The sequence below is a fragment of the Chenopodium quinoa genome, unplaced genomic scaffold (genome assembly GCF_001683475.1).
Source record: "Chenopodium quinoa cultivar QQ74 unplaced genomic scaffold, ASM168347v1, whole genome shotgun sequence".
Taxonomy (NCBI): Eukaryota; Viridiplantae; Streptophyta; class Magnoliopsida; order Caryophyllales; family Amaranthaceae; genus Chenopodium; species Chenopodium quinoa.
Genome location: NW_018744151.1, coordinates 1,085,558 through 1,104,707, shown reverse-complemented (window position 1 = coordinate 1,104,707; position 19,150 = coordinate 1,085,558). Strand labels below are relative to the sequence as shown.

Here is a 19,150-nt window from a genome sequence, read left to right as displayed (position 1 = left end):
TCAGTTCAATTTCATTCGATTTTATATTTCTATTTTGTCCTATTCCACTCATCACCCTTATGCTATCTCAATCATTTTTTTTTTCCACTTTAATAATCTTTGTTTTTAAACGAGAAAGTAAACACAAGAAAAAGGAAAAAGTAATGGTTAGAGTTAGAGTTAGATTGATAAGAATTTCATAAACTATTAAGCTTGTGAGCATGTTGAATGCCAATTTGCCAAATAAGGTATTGGGCTCTAAATACCATTTGTCCAATTTAATTGCCGAAGTTATTAAACGGGCCGAGATCGAGAATTTCGAATCGTCGTAAAATTAGCCCAACAAATGGAGTTGGATCAATTAACAAGTGGCGGATTCTACAAGTGTATTTTCTAAGCGCATTTTTTTATTTTATATACTAGTATATGTATATATATATATATGGGCCCAAAAAGTCTTTTATAGAATATATCCACCATAGGGTATTAGGGTGTATAAGAGCAATGGGTCTTAAGTCTTAACTGCGTACTTATGTAGCTATTATAGCTGCATACTTATGAATCAAATAACCCAAAATAACCTATCCGCAATCCGTCTAAATCAACACTCTATAAAATGAACATTTAGTTAAAAAAAATATAAACATGAAAAAAATGAACATTTAATAATAAAATAGTAAACATGTTATAAAATAATGAACATCTAATATCAGTAGACATATCAATTCAATCGGTTACATGCCGGAATTATGCGGATGCAATTAGGGTCTGTTCTAAACTTCTAATAGACTGAAATCAGCTGAACTGAACTGAACTAAAATGAATATTCTATAAGAGAAGAAAATTAGGAGCTGAACTAAACTGAACTGAATTGAACTAAAATGAATATTCTATAAGAGAAGAAAATTAGGAGCTGAACTGAATTGAACTAAAATAAATATTCTATAAGAGAAGAAAATTAGGAGCTGAACTGAACTGAACTGAAAATAAACGTATGAGAACAGACCCTTAGTGTAAGTCAATGATTGGTGTAAGAGGTGATTGGTGTGGATTTAAGCAAGAGTTATATGAGATAGATTAAAGAAAAATAGATTAAATGAATATCTGATGGTAGACAAATTATCAAACTTAATCAATAAGCTAATTTTAATTTTCAAATAATGTGTTCTTTTTTAAAAAACAATAAATTCGAGTTGACAAGTCGGGTTCGGATCGGGTTTGATAAGCAAATTTATGGGTTAAACGAGTTCGAACTAAATCGGGTTACGGGTCAAAAAAAAATTGTTCAAGACCCACAAAACCGGATCAGTTGAGAGTGAGGGGTAGCTCAAGTGGTTAGAGCTTTCCTCCCGATTCTAGAAAATCCTGGGATCGATTCTCACTCCCGCCCTTGTGGCTCTCTAAACACCAAAAATGTACAAAACCGAATCAGGTTTGCGGGGTCAAAAATTGGCAAGTCTAATTACTACCATAGAGTTTTTACATTTGCATGCGCATGCAAAAGACAAAATAAAGAACTCCACATTTTTTAAAATGAGTACGTAGGCAAAATAATTCTAAGGGCTATGAGATAATTTAAGTCGAACAAAGAGAGCTAGTGTACTTCGATATTGTATTTTGTATTACTCCTCCGTAAGAGTTACTAATATTCCGTATTAAAGAATGTTAAAAGGCAAAAGACAATAGTACTAGCATTAGACTCTTACACTTTGTTTGAATTGAAGAAAAAAGAGGGGAAAGAAGGGAAAGGAAGGGAATATAAGGGATATAATTTCTTTCATTTGGATCACAAATGAAAAAAGAAAGGAATTAAAAGAATTAAATTATATTCAAGTATAAGAAATTAATCTCTCCATGAAGAGATTTGAAAGGAAACTTATCTTCCTTCCCTCCCCTCCCTTTCTCTACCCTCCCCTTCTTTTCTTTCTCATTTCTTTATCCAAACACACTATTAATTAGGCGTTAACTCAATACGGTGTATCTTTTAATGTATATATATAGGTCTATATTGATATAGGTGATATATATCATGTGTCATTGACTCATTGTAATATATTTAGTACAATTGAATATATATATATATATTTTTTTTGTTTTGTTTTGTTTTCGACAATAGCAATATAAACACATACTGTATTTGAATAAATTTGGAGACAATGTAATGAAAATCAATCATCAATAACAAAATACTAAAAGACACACCAGCAATGACATGTGTCATCTTCTGGTGTGTCCTTAGTGTTGTTTGTTTTTTTTTGTGTGTTTTTTTTTACAAAAAAAAGACTTTTTGAAAAATTGATAAAGAATATATGCAAGTATTTTCTTCCAAAAATTAAGGAAAATAATCATAAAATAATATATTTAGCAATTTAAATATCTAATCATATCTTATATAAATTTCTTTATAAACAATCACTTTTAAATGTATGATTATTTATAGTAAAAAAATCATGAATATGTATCTTTCAATCTAACATTTAATCAGTAAATGAAAAATTATCAAACATAGAATAAAAAATTATATGTCATTAGGGTTCAAAATATAAGAAAGCTTGAATAGAAAATACAATATGCAATCATGAAGGGTAAAAAAAAAAAAATATTTTAAGTTGCTTGATTTGGAATAAAATAAGAAATTTATTTTGGACCAAATTATTTATTATATATTTAAACATAATTTTCAATTAATACACCGTAATAAAGAGTAAAAAAAAACCGTGCATGACACGGGATCTAACCTAGTTTATTACTATTGTGAAGTTTGTATAATTGATTAATTGTATATCCATTGACTTCTTCAAAGGTTATTAATTGATAAATAAACAAAAATTTGCATAAATTTGATAATTGCTTGTTTTTTAAATGAAAAGTCGCGAGTACAAATTAATTAAAATTGGCACATTTCTTTCATTTGATGTAAAAATACTGCTTAATAAGTTAAATAAAATGCTAATTGTGATCTTGACCCTTAATCTAACCCATAACTTGTTTGTCATCTCCACCAAGACGCACCACTCATAGGAACACAACCAACCGTTTATTAGGAGAAATTAAAAAGTGTATTTGAGATTACTTTTCATAAGACTATAAGAGAAAGATAATGACCGAATAAGATTCTAGCAAATAAACGTATGTTGCACATGGGGGTCGCATTGGTGTATCCACCAATTCCTAATAAAAGCATCCACATAAAACCAAAGAAATATAACATTCACGACCGTTTAAATGTTTCAATCACTTATATTGTACAGTAAAACACAACACCATGTCATTATCAGGTTGCGAAAGGTATCACGTGTTATAATTCCATGAATGCGCCTAAATCACCTAATACGGTCAAAGTTTTCTAAAAACACATATCGATGATCAAGTCTTTCTTTAAATGCACATCCATCCCTAAAGATTAAAGAAGCAATGATGGAAAAAGAAATGCCGAAGAAGTAGGCTACATTGCAATTTCCTACGTTCCCATCCAAAGAACATAAATACGCAGGCTCAAAAGGAAACTGCAATATTTATGCCTATAAAAATACTTTCTATATAAGAAACACAGTAAAGTGCAACTTCGAGGAAAGCAACCTTAACAAAATAACACCAAATTCCAAAAACATCTCTTTTAACTTTACTTATTCCAACTGCCAATCTGTAACTTCGTTGGCATAATCTATTTCGTCCAATTCCTTATGTAATTTCCACTATTTTTTTGTTTCCTACATACACTACCTATATATATATACACAAACTCATCATATATTTTTATTCAACCAACATTATCATACATTCATACATATTATTTTCAATACATATTATTTTCAACATATATACTTACATTATTTGTCATGGCTTCGAAACAAGGCATTAGTAACGGGGTTGTGTTCGAGGATTTCTTACCATCGATGGTGGAGAACCTCGGCGAGGAAGGGTTCATGGAGGAGCTATGCAACGGGTTTCGACTACTAATGGATGAGCAAAAGGGGGTGATAACGTTTGAGAGTTTAAAGAGAAATTTGTCGGTTTTAGGGTTGAAGGGAATGAGTGATGAAGAAGTAAGGGAAATGATGAGGGAAGGAGATGTTGATAAAGATGGATGTTTGAATCAAATGGAGTTTTGTGTTTTAATGTTTAGGTTGAGTCCTGGTTTGATGGATGGTTCAATGAGGTGGCTTCAACAAGCTCTTGGACAAAAATCATCATGCTTTTAATACTATGTTTAGTTAGTTTATTATAACTAATTAATTGAGGGTATTATTAGCTATATATGCTATTTTGCAAGTTTCTTGTATTTTTAATTTTTTTAATTTTTAATTTTGAAGTCATTTCATTGCATTGTTTTGTAATTTAATTGAAGGAATGCCAATGTTGATTATGTAATAGGTGATTTTTGTTAGAATTCATGCATGTCTTAAGTTATGTATTATCCCAGCCTATATCATGATAAATGAAGCGCTTCATTGCTACCAAATGATCAAATGTTCAATTCACCAGTTTTTTTTTTTTTTTTTTTTTAAAAAAAGATTTCATTTCTTTCAACAAAATGGTCTATTTGAGTTGATCATAAGTTATAGACACTACACATACTCTTTATAACCTCGTTTTTTGCTTGCCTGTCCATGAAAGCAGCATAAGTTCGAAAGATTGTCTTATTTGAGAATATCTAGATCTTTGCTAATTTTCAAAACCCATAGCTATATATCCTATGCATTATTTTGTCATATTCCATATCTCACAAAGATTCATTTTTTTAGAATTAAAACAATATAACAAATGTTTTTGGAGGGAAAAACTTAACATTATATGAGATTATACAATTCATGCACAATTTAGATTAGATTTTGAACACAACTGCACCAAAAAAACCAAAGCTTTGACCATAATTTTTTACTAACATAATAAAAAAAATATTTTATCATAAAATATGTTGTTAGGTATTAATATAAAGTTTCATAATACTATAATTTTAATAAATTTTTGTTAATATTTATTTATATAAAAATAAAGTCAAACTAGTGCATTGATATGTGTGTAAAGTTGGTTGTGTCAGATATTTCGGGACAGAGAGGGTAAAAAGTTAATAATTCATGCTATTTATATGTTGATAAATCTTCTATTAAAAAAATATACTTCGTATATGTTGATAAAAGTTACTCTATAATTATTTGTACAACTTAAATACTTTTTTGTGCAAAGTATTAAAATAATTTTATTACTTTGATAATTTGTTTAGGTAATTACGTACTTTTTTTTTGTGTAGAAGCCTAGAAAGTAATGTTTACTTATATGTTATTTTGTAGAAAATACTTCATATAATAATACTTATTTGTTATTTCGTAGAAAATACTTCGTATAATAATTTTAATACATTGATAATTTGTTTAGGTAATTATGTACTTTTTTGTGTAGAAGCCTAGAAGGTACTAATACTTCGTGTATATATGTGATTATAAAAGTTAAAATATTTACTTAATTTGTAGAAAATACTTCGTGTATATATGTGATTATAAAAGTTAAAATATTTGAATTGCAAAATCTATCTATCAACAATGTTAAGATAAGCAAGTATGAACGTTCTCGTCAAAAAAGAAAAAAAAAAAAAAAAAAAAAGCAAGTATGAATGAGTCATATTCTAGATCGATATATCATATATGGCTTTGACCTTAATTAGTGTCCAATGACTTACTCCAACCTTTCTTAAAATACAAGGGATATATTGCTAGCTAGCTTGATTTTTTATACTAATATTGTCATCTAACAAGGAAATATCTATGCAATTTGCGAGTGCTTTATGCACTTACGTCGAAAAATTATGGTGATTGTCAAACTTAATAATTTTTCAACTTCCAATGCCGTTATTAAATTATTTGTACAAGTTACTTCGTAATTGCGAGGATTGATCTCTATATCATAAAAAATAGATTTGGCATTGACTTTTGTTCATGGATGAGATTATATACTTATAAAAAGCAATAATGAGAGTGAGGGATAGCTCAAGTGGTTAGAGCTTTCCTCCCGATTTTAGGAGGTCTTAGGATCGATTATCATATATGCCCTTTAATTTCAGTTCAGTTTAAGAATCAGAACAGATGGAATAGTATTAATAAACTTGCTACGAGTAATATAAGTCTGACTATTGCATTTATAAATTGATTGGATTGGATCTTCTTACAAATGATCATGAACGATAAGCTAGTTAAGCTAACTTAAAATTCATACTCCGTTACTATATATATAATTAACGAGACAAGTTAAGAAGTTAAATGATTTTCTCTTTAGATTAACCATATATGATTCAAAAATTTTTCTTAGAGGGTGTTTCTTCTACTTCAACAATAAATTGTTGAAAAATAAAACTGTACTTAACAAGTGTCCATAAACACTCATTAAACAGTACAGATACCAAATCAAAGGTGTTAAAATGATCGAGTATTATTGTAAATATCGAGACTAGTACCCGCCGGGCAGATAAGATGATGTTGCATTGGATCTTTGTTTTGTTGTAGTCATAATTGGTAGGAAGCTAGCTAACATAACATCATCATCACTCTTTTACGCTTGTCTAGAAATTGCATGTAATGCAAGGCAATTGCGAAGGAACCTACCCAATATATAATATGACAAAGACGATATGGTAGTATCATGTCTCTATTATATCACTATATATTACTATATTTTATCGTTAATCCCGCTTTCTCAGGTATTATTACAAATTGGATGTAATGTATATGCTCGAAAATGACTTTCTTTTTTGGATTTTATTCCTCCATTTATTTTATAATCTATCAAATTTTTCTTTTTCTTTTTGGAAACTTCTGATTTTTATTTTGTCCAATATACGTAGTACAAGGAATATTAATTACATTTTTCGTCTAGCTACTACACGGGACCAATAACAAATGCTGAAATGCAATATAATAATTAATTATTTTGAAATGCTCACTAGATAGTAAAATACAAATATGGTTTCATAAAAATCAAGAATCATATTTACCAATTAAAATTCGTTAACATTTCATTCTAGTGTCTAGCGCTAAAGTGATGAATTGAATAATAATACATTAATACAGCTTGAAAGTTGTAAGTTATTCTACTTCTTCACGTTATATTTAAAAACAGGAAACATCACATAATTAAATACACTTTAAATAGGGTAGAAAGATTGTTAGGAGTATATTTAAGAGGATCATGGTCTTTAAATAAGGGTAGTAATACAAAATTTTCTAAAAAAAATATTCCAATAATATAGAATTGTAAGTATTTGACATTTTCATTTTAAAGTTGTGTTGTAACTCTGGTAAGTATTAAAATATAATTTATTTAATCGACCATGTACTATTAAAGTGTTTTTTATTTTTTGGAAATGCATGGGCATTGGATACTCGAGAAGCTAAGGACCCCATTGGAGATTACCTACAAGCTCAAAGAAGATTCATCTCAATCAAAGCAGCTACTTTTAGATATAAACTTTAGGAAAATAACACACACTAGCTAATTAATCCCACCTTAAAAGAAATAGAGAGAGAATAACTAATAACAGTATTGTTAGACAAACAATAAAGTTCAATACTTCACTCATCACCAACAAGTTTTAGAATGAAATTTAATTTGAGTGATATGTGAATGTGATCATACTTTTCTTTAGTGTGAGCTTAGCCCAATAAATTTATCATGGTATAAATATAGATGATCTTGATCCAATTGTCATACCCAATATAAGGTATATGTAAAATGGAAAGAATTTGAAGATTTGTTTAGAGTAAGGGCCTGTTCTCATACGTTTATTTCCAGTTCAGTTCAGCTCAGTTTAGTTCAGTTCAGCTCCTAATTTCCTTCTCTTATAATATATTCAGTTCAGCTCAACTCAATTTAGTTTAGCTCAGCTCAGCTCAGTTTAGTTCAACTCAGTTTAGTTCAACCGAGTAGCCTAACCTATTTGAGATTGCACCAAGTAGGGTCCATTTGACCTCATGTTAAAGGAATTTGTAGCCTACTTCGTCTTTAGAATGTAAGATAAAAAATAAAGGTTCTCAAATGTGATGAACAATGTTATGAAAGCAACCCACATTTTGAGTTGATAGCTTTGAGACTTGAGACTAATCGCCACACATTTATACTAATATATTAAAGACTTTCCTAATTAAAAATGTTTATGTGCTATGTAGATCTCTCATTAAGCAACGTCACATACTCAAAATACTCAATTTCTCAATACGTCGCGTCACCAACTCAATTCTTTAATATGCCACGTTACCTACGCAACCAACAATCACCATGTTGTTTAACCATTTAGGCTAATTCTCACTTATGCTCTAATCTTACACACAAATTAATTAATTCCATACGACAAATTAAAAACACATAAAACTACTTTGTATTAAATGCCTATAAAAAATTAGCGGTTATACAATTACAAAAATAGCAATATCTAGGCTATTTACTAGTTAAAATACATAGTAAATAAGAGGAGAATGGTTACACCATACTTTTATAAGATTGGTAGATTATTCCCCACATCACTAATCTATTAACTATAACTAAAACAAAACATTGATGATGTCATCTATTTCTTAAATTGCTTACGTGTCAAACTCTCATAAAAAATTTCTCTCCAAATTTTACCTATGATGTCATTTTTTTTTTTGGGTGTGTGTGTACCTTTTCTAGCTAGAAACTAGTACCAATTAGGTGTGAAATTTGAATTTGAAATCAATATTGTTGTATATACTCCCCAGTCCCCACTACCTTTGGATATTCATAATACAACAATATTAAATAGACATAGTCCACATAGATATTGGTAACTAATTAGTAATTATACACATTTTTTTTTGAACAAATTAATACACATTTTTTTAATAGTTTATACACATTATTTAGCTTCCACTCTAAACATATAAGCTTAATGAATTATACATTTATACAACATTAATATATTTAATCTAACCATCATTTTAGTATATTTTTAATAACATAGTAAATATTACATTATGATGCAGCATTTTATAACTAACTTTTTTTTTTTAAGTACATTTATTTTTATATATTTTTATATAACAATTTTTTTTTTAAATAACGAGCCAAATCATATTAGAAAGTTATCAACAACAAAAGATAAATAATTATAGAAAAATAACTAATCAACCATCGTGCAACGCACGGGTATTAGGGCCTGTTCTCATACGTTGAAATTCAGTTCAGTTTAGTTCAGTTCAGCTTAGTTCAGTTCAGCTCCTAATTTCCTTCTCTTATAAAATATTCATTTCAGTTCAATTCAATTCAGGTCAACTCAGTTCAGTTCAATTCAATTCAGTCAATGAGAACAAACCCTTAATCCAGTTGTCTTTAAAATAAAATGGGATTGAATTAGGTTTGCCTCAATTTATACTTTTACAATATCAAATTAAGAACTCAATAATAATAAAATTATTCCCTAATAAATGAAGGTTTTGAACTTTTGACTTTTGAGTACCGTATGTCTGTATGTATAATCAAACAATCAGCGAGGGTAATTGTAACTTCTTACCCACAAATGACAAATTCAATTACCCAGAAATCAATGGAAAATCTTTCTCTTTGCGTGCATCTTCAACTTACAAGCTGGATATTTAATTCATATCCTGATAATCTGGACGTTATGGAGCTTCTGAATCAGGTTGAATTTATGAATTATGGGCAATTTCTTGATGGGCAAATGGCAAGGCAAAGTGTAGAAGATTACCAAATCATAAAGGTACATTAAATTCCCTAAAGATGTCATTTTTTTCTTCTGTTCAAATGATGCACCTGTTTGTTGATTTGCCTCACTTAGATATGAGATGATCAAACAAAATTAATTAAGGGTACATTCAATTCCAAAAAGATGTCATTTTTTTTCATCTGTTTCATTGATGCACATCACCTGTTTGTTAATTTGCCTCACTGAGATAGCATAATGTAATATGATAGTGATCAAACATGAAAAATAAACATATCATTTTTGCTTGTCGGTTCACTGATGCATACCAACTGTTTGTTGTTTTGCCTCACTGGGAGTTGGGTTTGCATTGCAATATTGCATAATCATGGAATGTCAAACTTTGAAAATATACATCAGTATTGCGTGGCAAACTTTGCATCTTTCGGAATGTCAATAGTCAAAGATGACAAGCTACTTTCCTTTTATACATACTAGCTACGAGGCTGATAGAACAATGTATACTATAAGAGGGGGGGGGGTGAATTGTAGTGTATGTAGACTATGGTAAATTTTGCGGAATTAAATCTACTACTAAGAGAAAAGACACTGAGATAGGCAATGAATAAATTCACTATGTAAAAATGATTTACAATCACTAATACGTTGCCTAGACTCAAGTTCCGTGAGGAACTCAAGTTACCCAACTGTGATCCCTCAATCACAGTTTCTCACACTTTGTGATTCTACTCCGAATCACTTGTACAGTGTAAACAACTCTCTCAAGTCTCACACTTTACAACTCTCACAACCCAAACCCAATTACACAATGATTACATGTATTTCCTAAAGAACTTAAGAGACTAAGGATGGAAGAAACTTCTCTTTTAAACACTTTGAAACTCTATGCTCAGAATACTTAAGATTATTTTTCCACACTTTCAAAACTTAACGTTGATCTGTTTTTATAAGGAGTTAAACCAAGCTTCCATCAAGTTCCCACTTCCCCCTTAATCCCACGTTCTCTTTGACTGAGAAGTTGGGATGTAGGCAGAGGAAATTTAGGAACATGATTTCCCTAGCTTGACTCCCAAGTTCAACGTTCTCCTTAATATTAGGAGCCAGTATTTACCAAGTCAAAAAAATCAGTTATTCAAAAAGATAATTATTTAATAAAAAAGATAATTATTTATTTATTAATTAAAAGATAAATAATTAATTAATTTAAAACTTATCTTTTTAAATTAATGAATTATTTATTTATTTATAAAATCTTTTTAAATCTTTTTCAAAACTGATTTTTATCACTTCCTTAAATTAAGGGATATGAAAACTGTTTTAAAACTTTCGTTTAAAACTTTCTGAGTCAATCGTCAAGTTCCTTCGGGAACTTCAGGTTCCTTCTTAATTCCTTCCATTCCTTCCAACACTTTTGTTTCTTAAGCTCGTACACTGAGTAACTAAGTATATAGAGTTGTGAGGACATCTTGAAAGCTTGCATTCATCATCAAGTCTTCCAAACTCTGTTGTTCCTACTCCGGAACATGTATTTGTGTACCTGAATCTTTCTGTTCAACCAAGACTCATAAACATCATTAGTCAGAGTTTGTTTTACGTAAGTCAATCATCAAAATATTAAGGTAGTCAATTCAACACAGGCACAAACTGAGCTTCTAACAACAGTTGACTTTTTGAAAAGAAAGACAGTTTTGGGGGTAATGTCTTAGACATTGCAAGCTTTGTGCTTTCTAAGTTTATTGTTCTTTTCAAATGGGTTATGTACACACCATTGTTCTCTTTCTCTCTTGGGTTTGGGTCTTAGAGCAATTTGATCCTGCTCAAGGCGATATCACAGCTACTCAATCTCTTAGAGACCCTGATACATTGGTGTCTAGTGATTCCAATTTCAAGTTTGGTTTTTTTAGTCCTATTTACTCGACAAATCGCTATGTTGGAATTTGGTATAATAAAGGGGTTGCTGATCATTTAGAAGTGGTATGGGTGGCCAACAAAGATAGCCCACTAAATGATTCTTCCGGGGTGCTCATGATATCTGTGGATGGAAATCTTCAACTCTTGGATGGACAAAACAAGAGTTTTTGGTCTACAAATTTAAGTGCTAAGAATGAGGTAAATAATAACATTGCTCAAATTTTAGATACCGGAGACCTTGTTTTACAATCAAATGGCAGTGAGAATGTCATGTGGCAGAGTTTTGACCATCCTATAGACACATTGATGCAGCGTATGGTAGTAACATCAGATGGGAATACAAGCACGAAGCCAATGCTAACATCGTGGAAGAGCGCTTCAAATCCATCAAATGGACGCTTTACTGCTGGTTTATATCGCCGCAGCCTTCCTGAATTTTTTATCTGGGATGGTGATCATCCTTATTGGCGATCAGGACCTTGGGATGGTCGTTTGTTTATGGGAGTTCAAGCTATGTTCTATTCAGCACCGGTTGTTGGATTTCGTCTTGAAACTGACAGTGAAGGCATACTTAGGCTATCATACTCTTCGGCAAGCCAAAGAGTTACTGAACACTATGTATTGACTTATGATGGTATGCTTTCACGAAGAGATTGGGAAGATGATAGAGGATTTTGGACAGTTCAATGGCAGTCCCTGCAATATGAGTGTGATGTTTATGGAAAGTGTGGAGAATTTGGGAGTTGTAATTCAAATAATCTGCCAATTTGTAGTTGCTTGAGGGGGTTTGAACCAAGGAATCATCAAGAATGGAGTGCGGGGAATTGGAGTGACGGGTGTGTTCGTAGAACACCATTGCAGTGTGAGATTGCTGCAGGGAAAGAGAACGGATTTTTTAAATTAAGAAATGTGAAAGTACCAGATAATGCTGCGCGAATTGATTCAGATGGTGAAGAGGATTGCAGGAGACAATGCCTAGGAAATTGTTCTTGTTTAGCGTTTGCATACAATTTAGGTTTTGGGTGTATGATCTGGAGTGGAAACTTGATTGACATAGCAGACTTCTCTCCTGTTGGTGTCGATATTTTTGTTAGGTTGGCTGATTCAGAACTAGGTGATAATTTAAAAAAGCCTTCTCCTCTTTTATGATATTTTTGCATGTTTGCTTGCTTTTACCTGATATATGGATAGATTGGCTATTTAAGTTGTTCTAATTTTAATATTTGTATGAATTTGTAAGACTGATCACGTGTGCCAATTTGTTTTGTTTCACAGGTAAAACTAGTAAATGGAAAGTAATTATTGCAGTCATAGTGATTATGGGTACAACTGTATCAGTTCTTTTTATGTTCTGTCTATGGAAGTTGCTGCACCAACGATATGGTAAGACCTCTTTCATTGCTTAGACTATTTATATGGTTTATTAACCAAAAAAAAAAAAAAAAGTACAAATAAAATCTGTAGCCACATTGACAAATAATTATTTCTGTAGCAGGCAAGAGTCGCAAAACAGCTTTGAACAAGGATGGAAATTGGCATAAGATAGGTAACACTGAATTCCAAGATTTACCATTGTTGAAATTTGAAAATTTGGTAATTGCAACGGACAACTTTTCGGAAAGAAACAAGCTTGGACAAGGTGGATTTGGTCCAGTATACAAGGTAAGTTGACAGCTTTTACTAGAGTAATTTCTGGTGAAAATGTATACCAGGTACATCTGGAATAGATATTTTGAAGTATAAGAATCAACTTTTGTAGGGAAAATTTGAAGATGGACAAATGGTAGCTGTAAAAAGACTCTCAAGAGCATCAGGACAAGGCCTACAAGAATTTATGAATGAAGTGGTTGTGATCTCGAAACTTCAACATAGAAATCTTGTGAGATTGTTGGGCTGCTGCGTTGAAGGAGAAGAGAAATTGTTGGTGTATGAATACATGCCAAATAAGAGCTTGGATGCACTCCTTTTCAGTTTGTACCATAACTTATAACTTATTTGAATATTGTGATGAATATCCAATAATTTAATCTGTGAATTTCAGAACCTGTGCATTCTGATGATGTTTCTTCCGTGTATTTCTAACGTAGACCCCTCTGACCGGGAACAATTGGATTGGAAGAAACGCTTCAACATAATAAAAGCAATTAGTAGGGGTCTCCTATACCTTCACAGAGATTCTAGATTGAGGATTATCCATAGAGATCTTAAAGCAAGCAACATTTTGTTGGATGACAATCTCAATCCTAAGATATCAGACTTTGGCATGGCAAGGATATTCGGAGGAAACCAAGACCAAGGTGATACCAAAAGGATTGTTGGCACCTAGTGAGTTGCTGCTCGTACATATACTGCCAGTAAATACTATAAGAAAGTTTTCCTGAGCACAGAACTAACTAATGCATACACTCTAATCTCTTCTGTTTAAAAATGCAGTGGTTATATGTCTCCAGAGTATGCAATGGAAGGTCGATTTTCAGAAAAGTCGGATGTTTTTAGTTTTGGGGTGCTGCTACTAGAGATTGTAAGTGGAAGAAGGAACAGTAGCTTTAAGGATGAAGAGTCTTTAGGCCTGATTGGACATGTAAGATATCCTATTATTTCTACATGTTTATACGTCTAGTTGTATATGAAATTGGTGTAGAGGAGACATAATGTCTGGCTGATGTCACATCATGGTTTCATATATATGTAGCTATGACCTGAATATACTCTGTTTTGCTTGCTTCTGTGCGTAAGATTGTGTATTTACTGTTTGGCTTCATTCTCTTTGCGGTTTCAGGCATGGAATTTGTGGAATGAGGACGACATTTTCTCATTGATTGATCCAGCAATTTCAGAATCAACCTTGCAAGCAGAGATTCTGAGGTGCATACATGTAGGACTGTTGTCTGTGCAAGAATTTCATGAGGATAGACCAAGCATCACAACAGTTGTTTCTATGTTAGAGAGTGAAGTTACAGGTCTTCCTCATCCATTACAACCTGGATTTACACTAAGGAGAACTGCTTCTTGGAATGGAACACAACAAAATGACCGTGGTTGTTATTCAAATAATAATGTTTCAATTAGTTCTATAGTTGGTCGCTGACAACAATTTTGGGTTAGAGCTGCATCCTGTTTTATCTAAGTATTTATCTGATTGCATTTGCTGAGTGTGATTATCTGTAAGTATGTGACCAATTATTTTTTAATGAAAGTATTGCCAAAGGTCATTTGATGTTTGAAGATTTCATTTGCTGTTGGCATTCCATTTTTTGTTGTACTCCACATATCCATGTAACTCATGTAAGGTGAATTAAGAGACCTTTATTCTAGATAATGCTGCTGGGGAAAAACCTTCACATTAATAAATTGGCGAAATAATCCTAAACATAATGTATGAAAGTTATCTTAGCTTTGAACGTCCAAGCAAGGGGTTGAAGATCTTGGAAGTTTTCATTTTCCAGTTTTTTTAGGACTGTAATTATCCCTACAACTTTTACTTATTGCTCATGACTGGCTTAAGTTTAACTAATTTGGGGCAATTTTGTAGATTAAGGTTTTAATTGGGTGTAATATCACAATCATTTGGAATAAGAAATTGATAATGTTTGGACGACCACTCTGTTTGATGTCGGCAAATAAACCAAAACTAAGGTCAGGTCTCATTTTCTAGAATGAATAGGAATGGTGGGCCATTTTTCAAATTGTGAGGCAATTGGCGATAGGGTTGTTCATTCCTTTGCTTACTGAGTCATGAAGTCATACAAGTCTACTCGGTGCTATGAAAACTTACAAAGTTTGTTTGGTGCTATGTTAACTTACAAATTTTGAAGATGAGCTAACAGAGCCACAAATTAGTATACTTCTATGAAGTACACTTTTAATTACATTAATTATAAAGGTAAAGGAATACAAGATGTTTTTAATTATGTTTCACGCCCTTACATTTTTTTTCTCCTTACTACTGAATTTATGGCTTATTATGTCTACTTTGTTATTCTGTTTCTCTCTTGGGTTTTGTTCTATGAGTTTAGTTGCGCTCGAAACAATATTACAACCACTCAGTCTCTGAGAGACCCTGATACAATAGACTCTAGTGATGGCAATTTCAAGTTTGGTTTCTTCAGCCTTATTAACTCAACAGACCGTTATGTTGGAATCTGGTATAATAATAAAGGTCGTGATACATTGGAAGTGATATGGATAGCCAACAGGGAAAACCCACTTAATGATTCTTCAGGGGTGATCAAAATATCCAGGGATGGAAATCTTCAGGTCTTGGATGGACAAAACAAGAGCATTTGGTCATCAAATGTAACAGCAGTTGTTCCGAACAAGGTTAGTAACAGTTCATGTGTTGCTCAGCTTCAAGATGTTGGGAACCTTGTTTTACTTGCAGATGCTAGTGGGAATAATGTGGTATGGCAGAGTTTTGACCAGGTTACAAACTCATTGTTGCATCATATGAAATTAAGGTTTGATGATAATCATACAGCTACAACGCCTGTGGTTGCGTCATGGAAGAGTGCTTCAGATCCATCTGTTGGCCGCTTTACTGCTGGTTTTAACCATCGCGGTCGCCCTGAAATTTTTGTCTGGGATGGTGGTATTCCATATTGGCGATCAGGGCCATGGTATGGTGATATGTTTCTGGGAGTACGAGATATGTACAATTATGGAGAAGATGATGGATTTCATATTGATGGTGAAATTGATGGCACATTTAACCTATCATTTTCTTCCAAAACTAGAACAGTTACGGAGCACTATGTATTGAATTATGATGGTCTATTGTTAAAGAAATATTATATGGAAGCTGATGGGGGGGGGATTGGATTAGTTTATGGAGGTCTCTAGAATCTGACTGTGATATTTATGGAAAGTGTGGAGAGTATGGGAGTTGTAATAAAAATCTTTTGCCTATTTGTAGTTGTTTGCACGGCTTTGAACCAAGGAATAGCCGAGAATGGAATGCAGGGAATTGGAGTAGCGGGTGTAAACGAAAAAAACCTTTGCAGTTTGGGACTGTTGGAAGGGAAGAAGATGGGTTTTTCAAGTACACTAATATGAAAGTGCCTGATAATTCTGCGCGGTTGTACTCAGATGATGAATATGATTGCAGGAAACAGTGCCTTGGAAATCGTAAATGTTTAGCTTATGCTTATTATCCTGGTTTAGGGTGTATGGTCTGGAATGAAACTTTGATTGATATACAGGAATTTTCATACGTTGGTGTAGACCTTTTCATACGGTTGGCTCATCCAGAAATAGGTGATCATTTCTAATATTTTGCCTGTTCTGCCTTGTATTATTTCCATTGGTTTGCATTTCAGCATCTGTTGGGCAATTTTTATTCTTGTGCATTAAATTAAAAATATTGAAAAATTGATCAATTTTTTCTTTTTTGTTTTTGTTTTTTTTTTTTTTTTTCAGTTGAACTTAATAAGCTGCAGCAACAGCAAGATAAAGCTAGCAAAGCCAAAAAGTTTCGTATGTTGATGGTTATCATTGGAATAACTGCAGTTGCTGTCATCATATACTGTGTATGGAGGTGGATGTGTCAAAGAAACGGTGATTTTCCCCCCTTTTCAGTCACTTATACGTTATTGTGTTATACCACTTGTTGTGCACTAGTTCCAATATTACAATCTGGTTTTGTTTACTGATAAGACAATAGGAGTAACGAGAATTATGAGAAAGAAGACTTTATTACAAACCTCCATACCTAAAGAAGGAACTATGAAGGTTGAAGTTGGTGATTTACCAGTGTTTGGATTGGAAAATTTGGCAATAGCGACAGGCCATTTTCAGGATCTTAACAAGCTTGGGCGAGGTGGTTTTGGTGCTGTGTACAAGGTACCTACATAGATTTTTTTTTTTTTTTACTTCTGTTTTTGTGTATGGGGTGAGTAAGTAAGAGATTACCAGAAATTGAAAATATGAAGTTTCGTTAATTTGCAGGGAATATTAGAAGATGGACAGGAGATAGCGGTGAAAAGACTTTCAAAAGGATCTGGGCAAGGACTTAAAGAGTTCATGACTGAAGTGTTGGTTATCTCAAAACTTCAACACAGAAATCTTGTCAAGCTGCTGGGTTGCTGTACCGAAGGAAAAGAAAAAATGCTGGTGTATGAATACATGCCTAATAAGAGCTTGGATGCCCTTCTTTTTGGTAAATTGTGCATACATTCTTAAGGTCTCATTAATTATTTAGTCTACTTGGAAGGATGGTCTTTTATTAATGATCTTCCTGGGTGTGATTAACGACACTATCTTTAAATCTCAGACCCAACATATCAGAAGATTTTTGATTGGAAAAGGCGATTCAATGTTATCCTAGGCATATGCCGAGGACTTCTTTACCTTCATCGGGATTCTAGATTAAGGATTATTCACAGGGATCTTAAAGCAAGCAACATTTTGCTGGATGACAATCTCAATCCTAAGATATCAGACTTTGGCATGGCTAGGATATTCGGAGGTAACCAAGACCAAGGTGACACCAAAAGGATTGTTGGCACTTAGTGAGTTCCTGCTCATATATACATTTTTTGTAAATAGAAGAGAATTTAACATTGTGCAGAGAGCTAATCCATCATTGCTAAACTCTTTTGCTTTAAATGCAGTGGTTATATGTCTCCTGAGTATGCTATGGAAGGTCGTTTTTCAGAGAAGTCGGATGTGTTTAGCCTTGGGGTGCTGCTACTAGAAATTGTAAGTGGGAGAAGGAACAATTGCTTCAAGGAAGAGGACTCCTTGAGCCTCTTAATTCATGTAAGATGTCTTACTTTATGTCCATAGCTATATTGATGTCTAATGGTGTAGACTGTAGAGTAGACATGATTGATGGATGATTAGATGTTGTCGCATGATTCCGATTATCTATTTTCATGATAAAACTATAGGATCTATAATGCACTATATAATCAGGCTGCTACAACCCATATAATGGCCTGACCATATGGGTCTGGTAACCAATCATGCTGGAAATTGCATAAAAACTCTGTACAATTAGTTTAGATTTGCTCTACGAACTTTGCTCTCTGTCTCTAAGTGAACGGTTGTGTGAAGAGTGATAAACATCTAACCTAATTGCTTTTACGTTTTAGGCATGGAAATTGTGGAATGAGGGCAATATTCTGTCACTGATTGATCCAGCAATTTCAGAAACAACCTTACATTCAGAAGTTTTGAAGTGCGTACAACTAGGACTGCTATGCGTGCAAGAGTTTCCTGATGATAGACCGAGTGCTTCTATGGTTCTTTCGATGATTGAGAGTGAGGTTACTGATCTACCTTGTCCATCTCAACCTGGCTTTACACAAAGAAGAGTTACTTCTCGTAATGAAGCTCAACTAAATGATCATGAAAATGGTTCTGTTAATCATGTTTCTATTACTGCCTTAAGTGGTCGATAACTGCTGTTTTGGACAGCTGAGTACTGTAAGTTGTCATTAGTATCCAGTGACCATATTTCTGACAGGAAATAATTCTTGTCAGAGTTCATACGAAGTATGAGTTTTGAGATATAGACATTGCCACTTGCCAGCTTTCAGTTCTTTGTTGCTTCTCTTGACTTTCTTAGTTGTG

The 19,150-nt window shown here is 32.7% G+C and overlaps 1 protein-coding gene and 1 pseudogene across 1 annotated transcript; both read left to right on the top strand.

Moving 5' to 3' along the window:
• The first annotated feature begins 3,818 nt into the window (after positions 1-3,818).
• On the top strand, positions 3,819-4,181 carry LOC110693380 (calcium-binding protein PBP1-like). The gene has a single exon (XM_021870505.1). It carries the CDS (start codon positions 3,819-3,821, stop codon positions 4,179-4,181), a length of 363 nt encoding a protein of 120 aa, XP_021726197.1.
• A 6,861-nt stretch (positions 4,182-11,042) lies between these two features.
• LOC110693378 lies at positions 11,043-19,108 on the top strand (annotated as a pseudogene).
• The last annotated feature ends 42 nt before the right edge of the window (positions 19,109-19,150 follow it).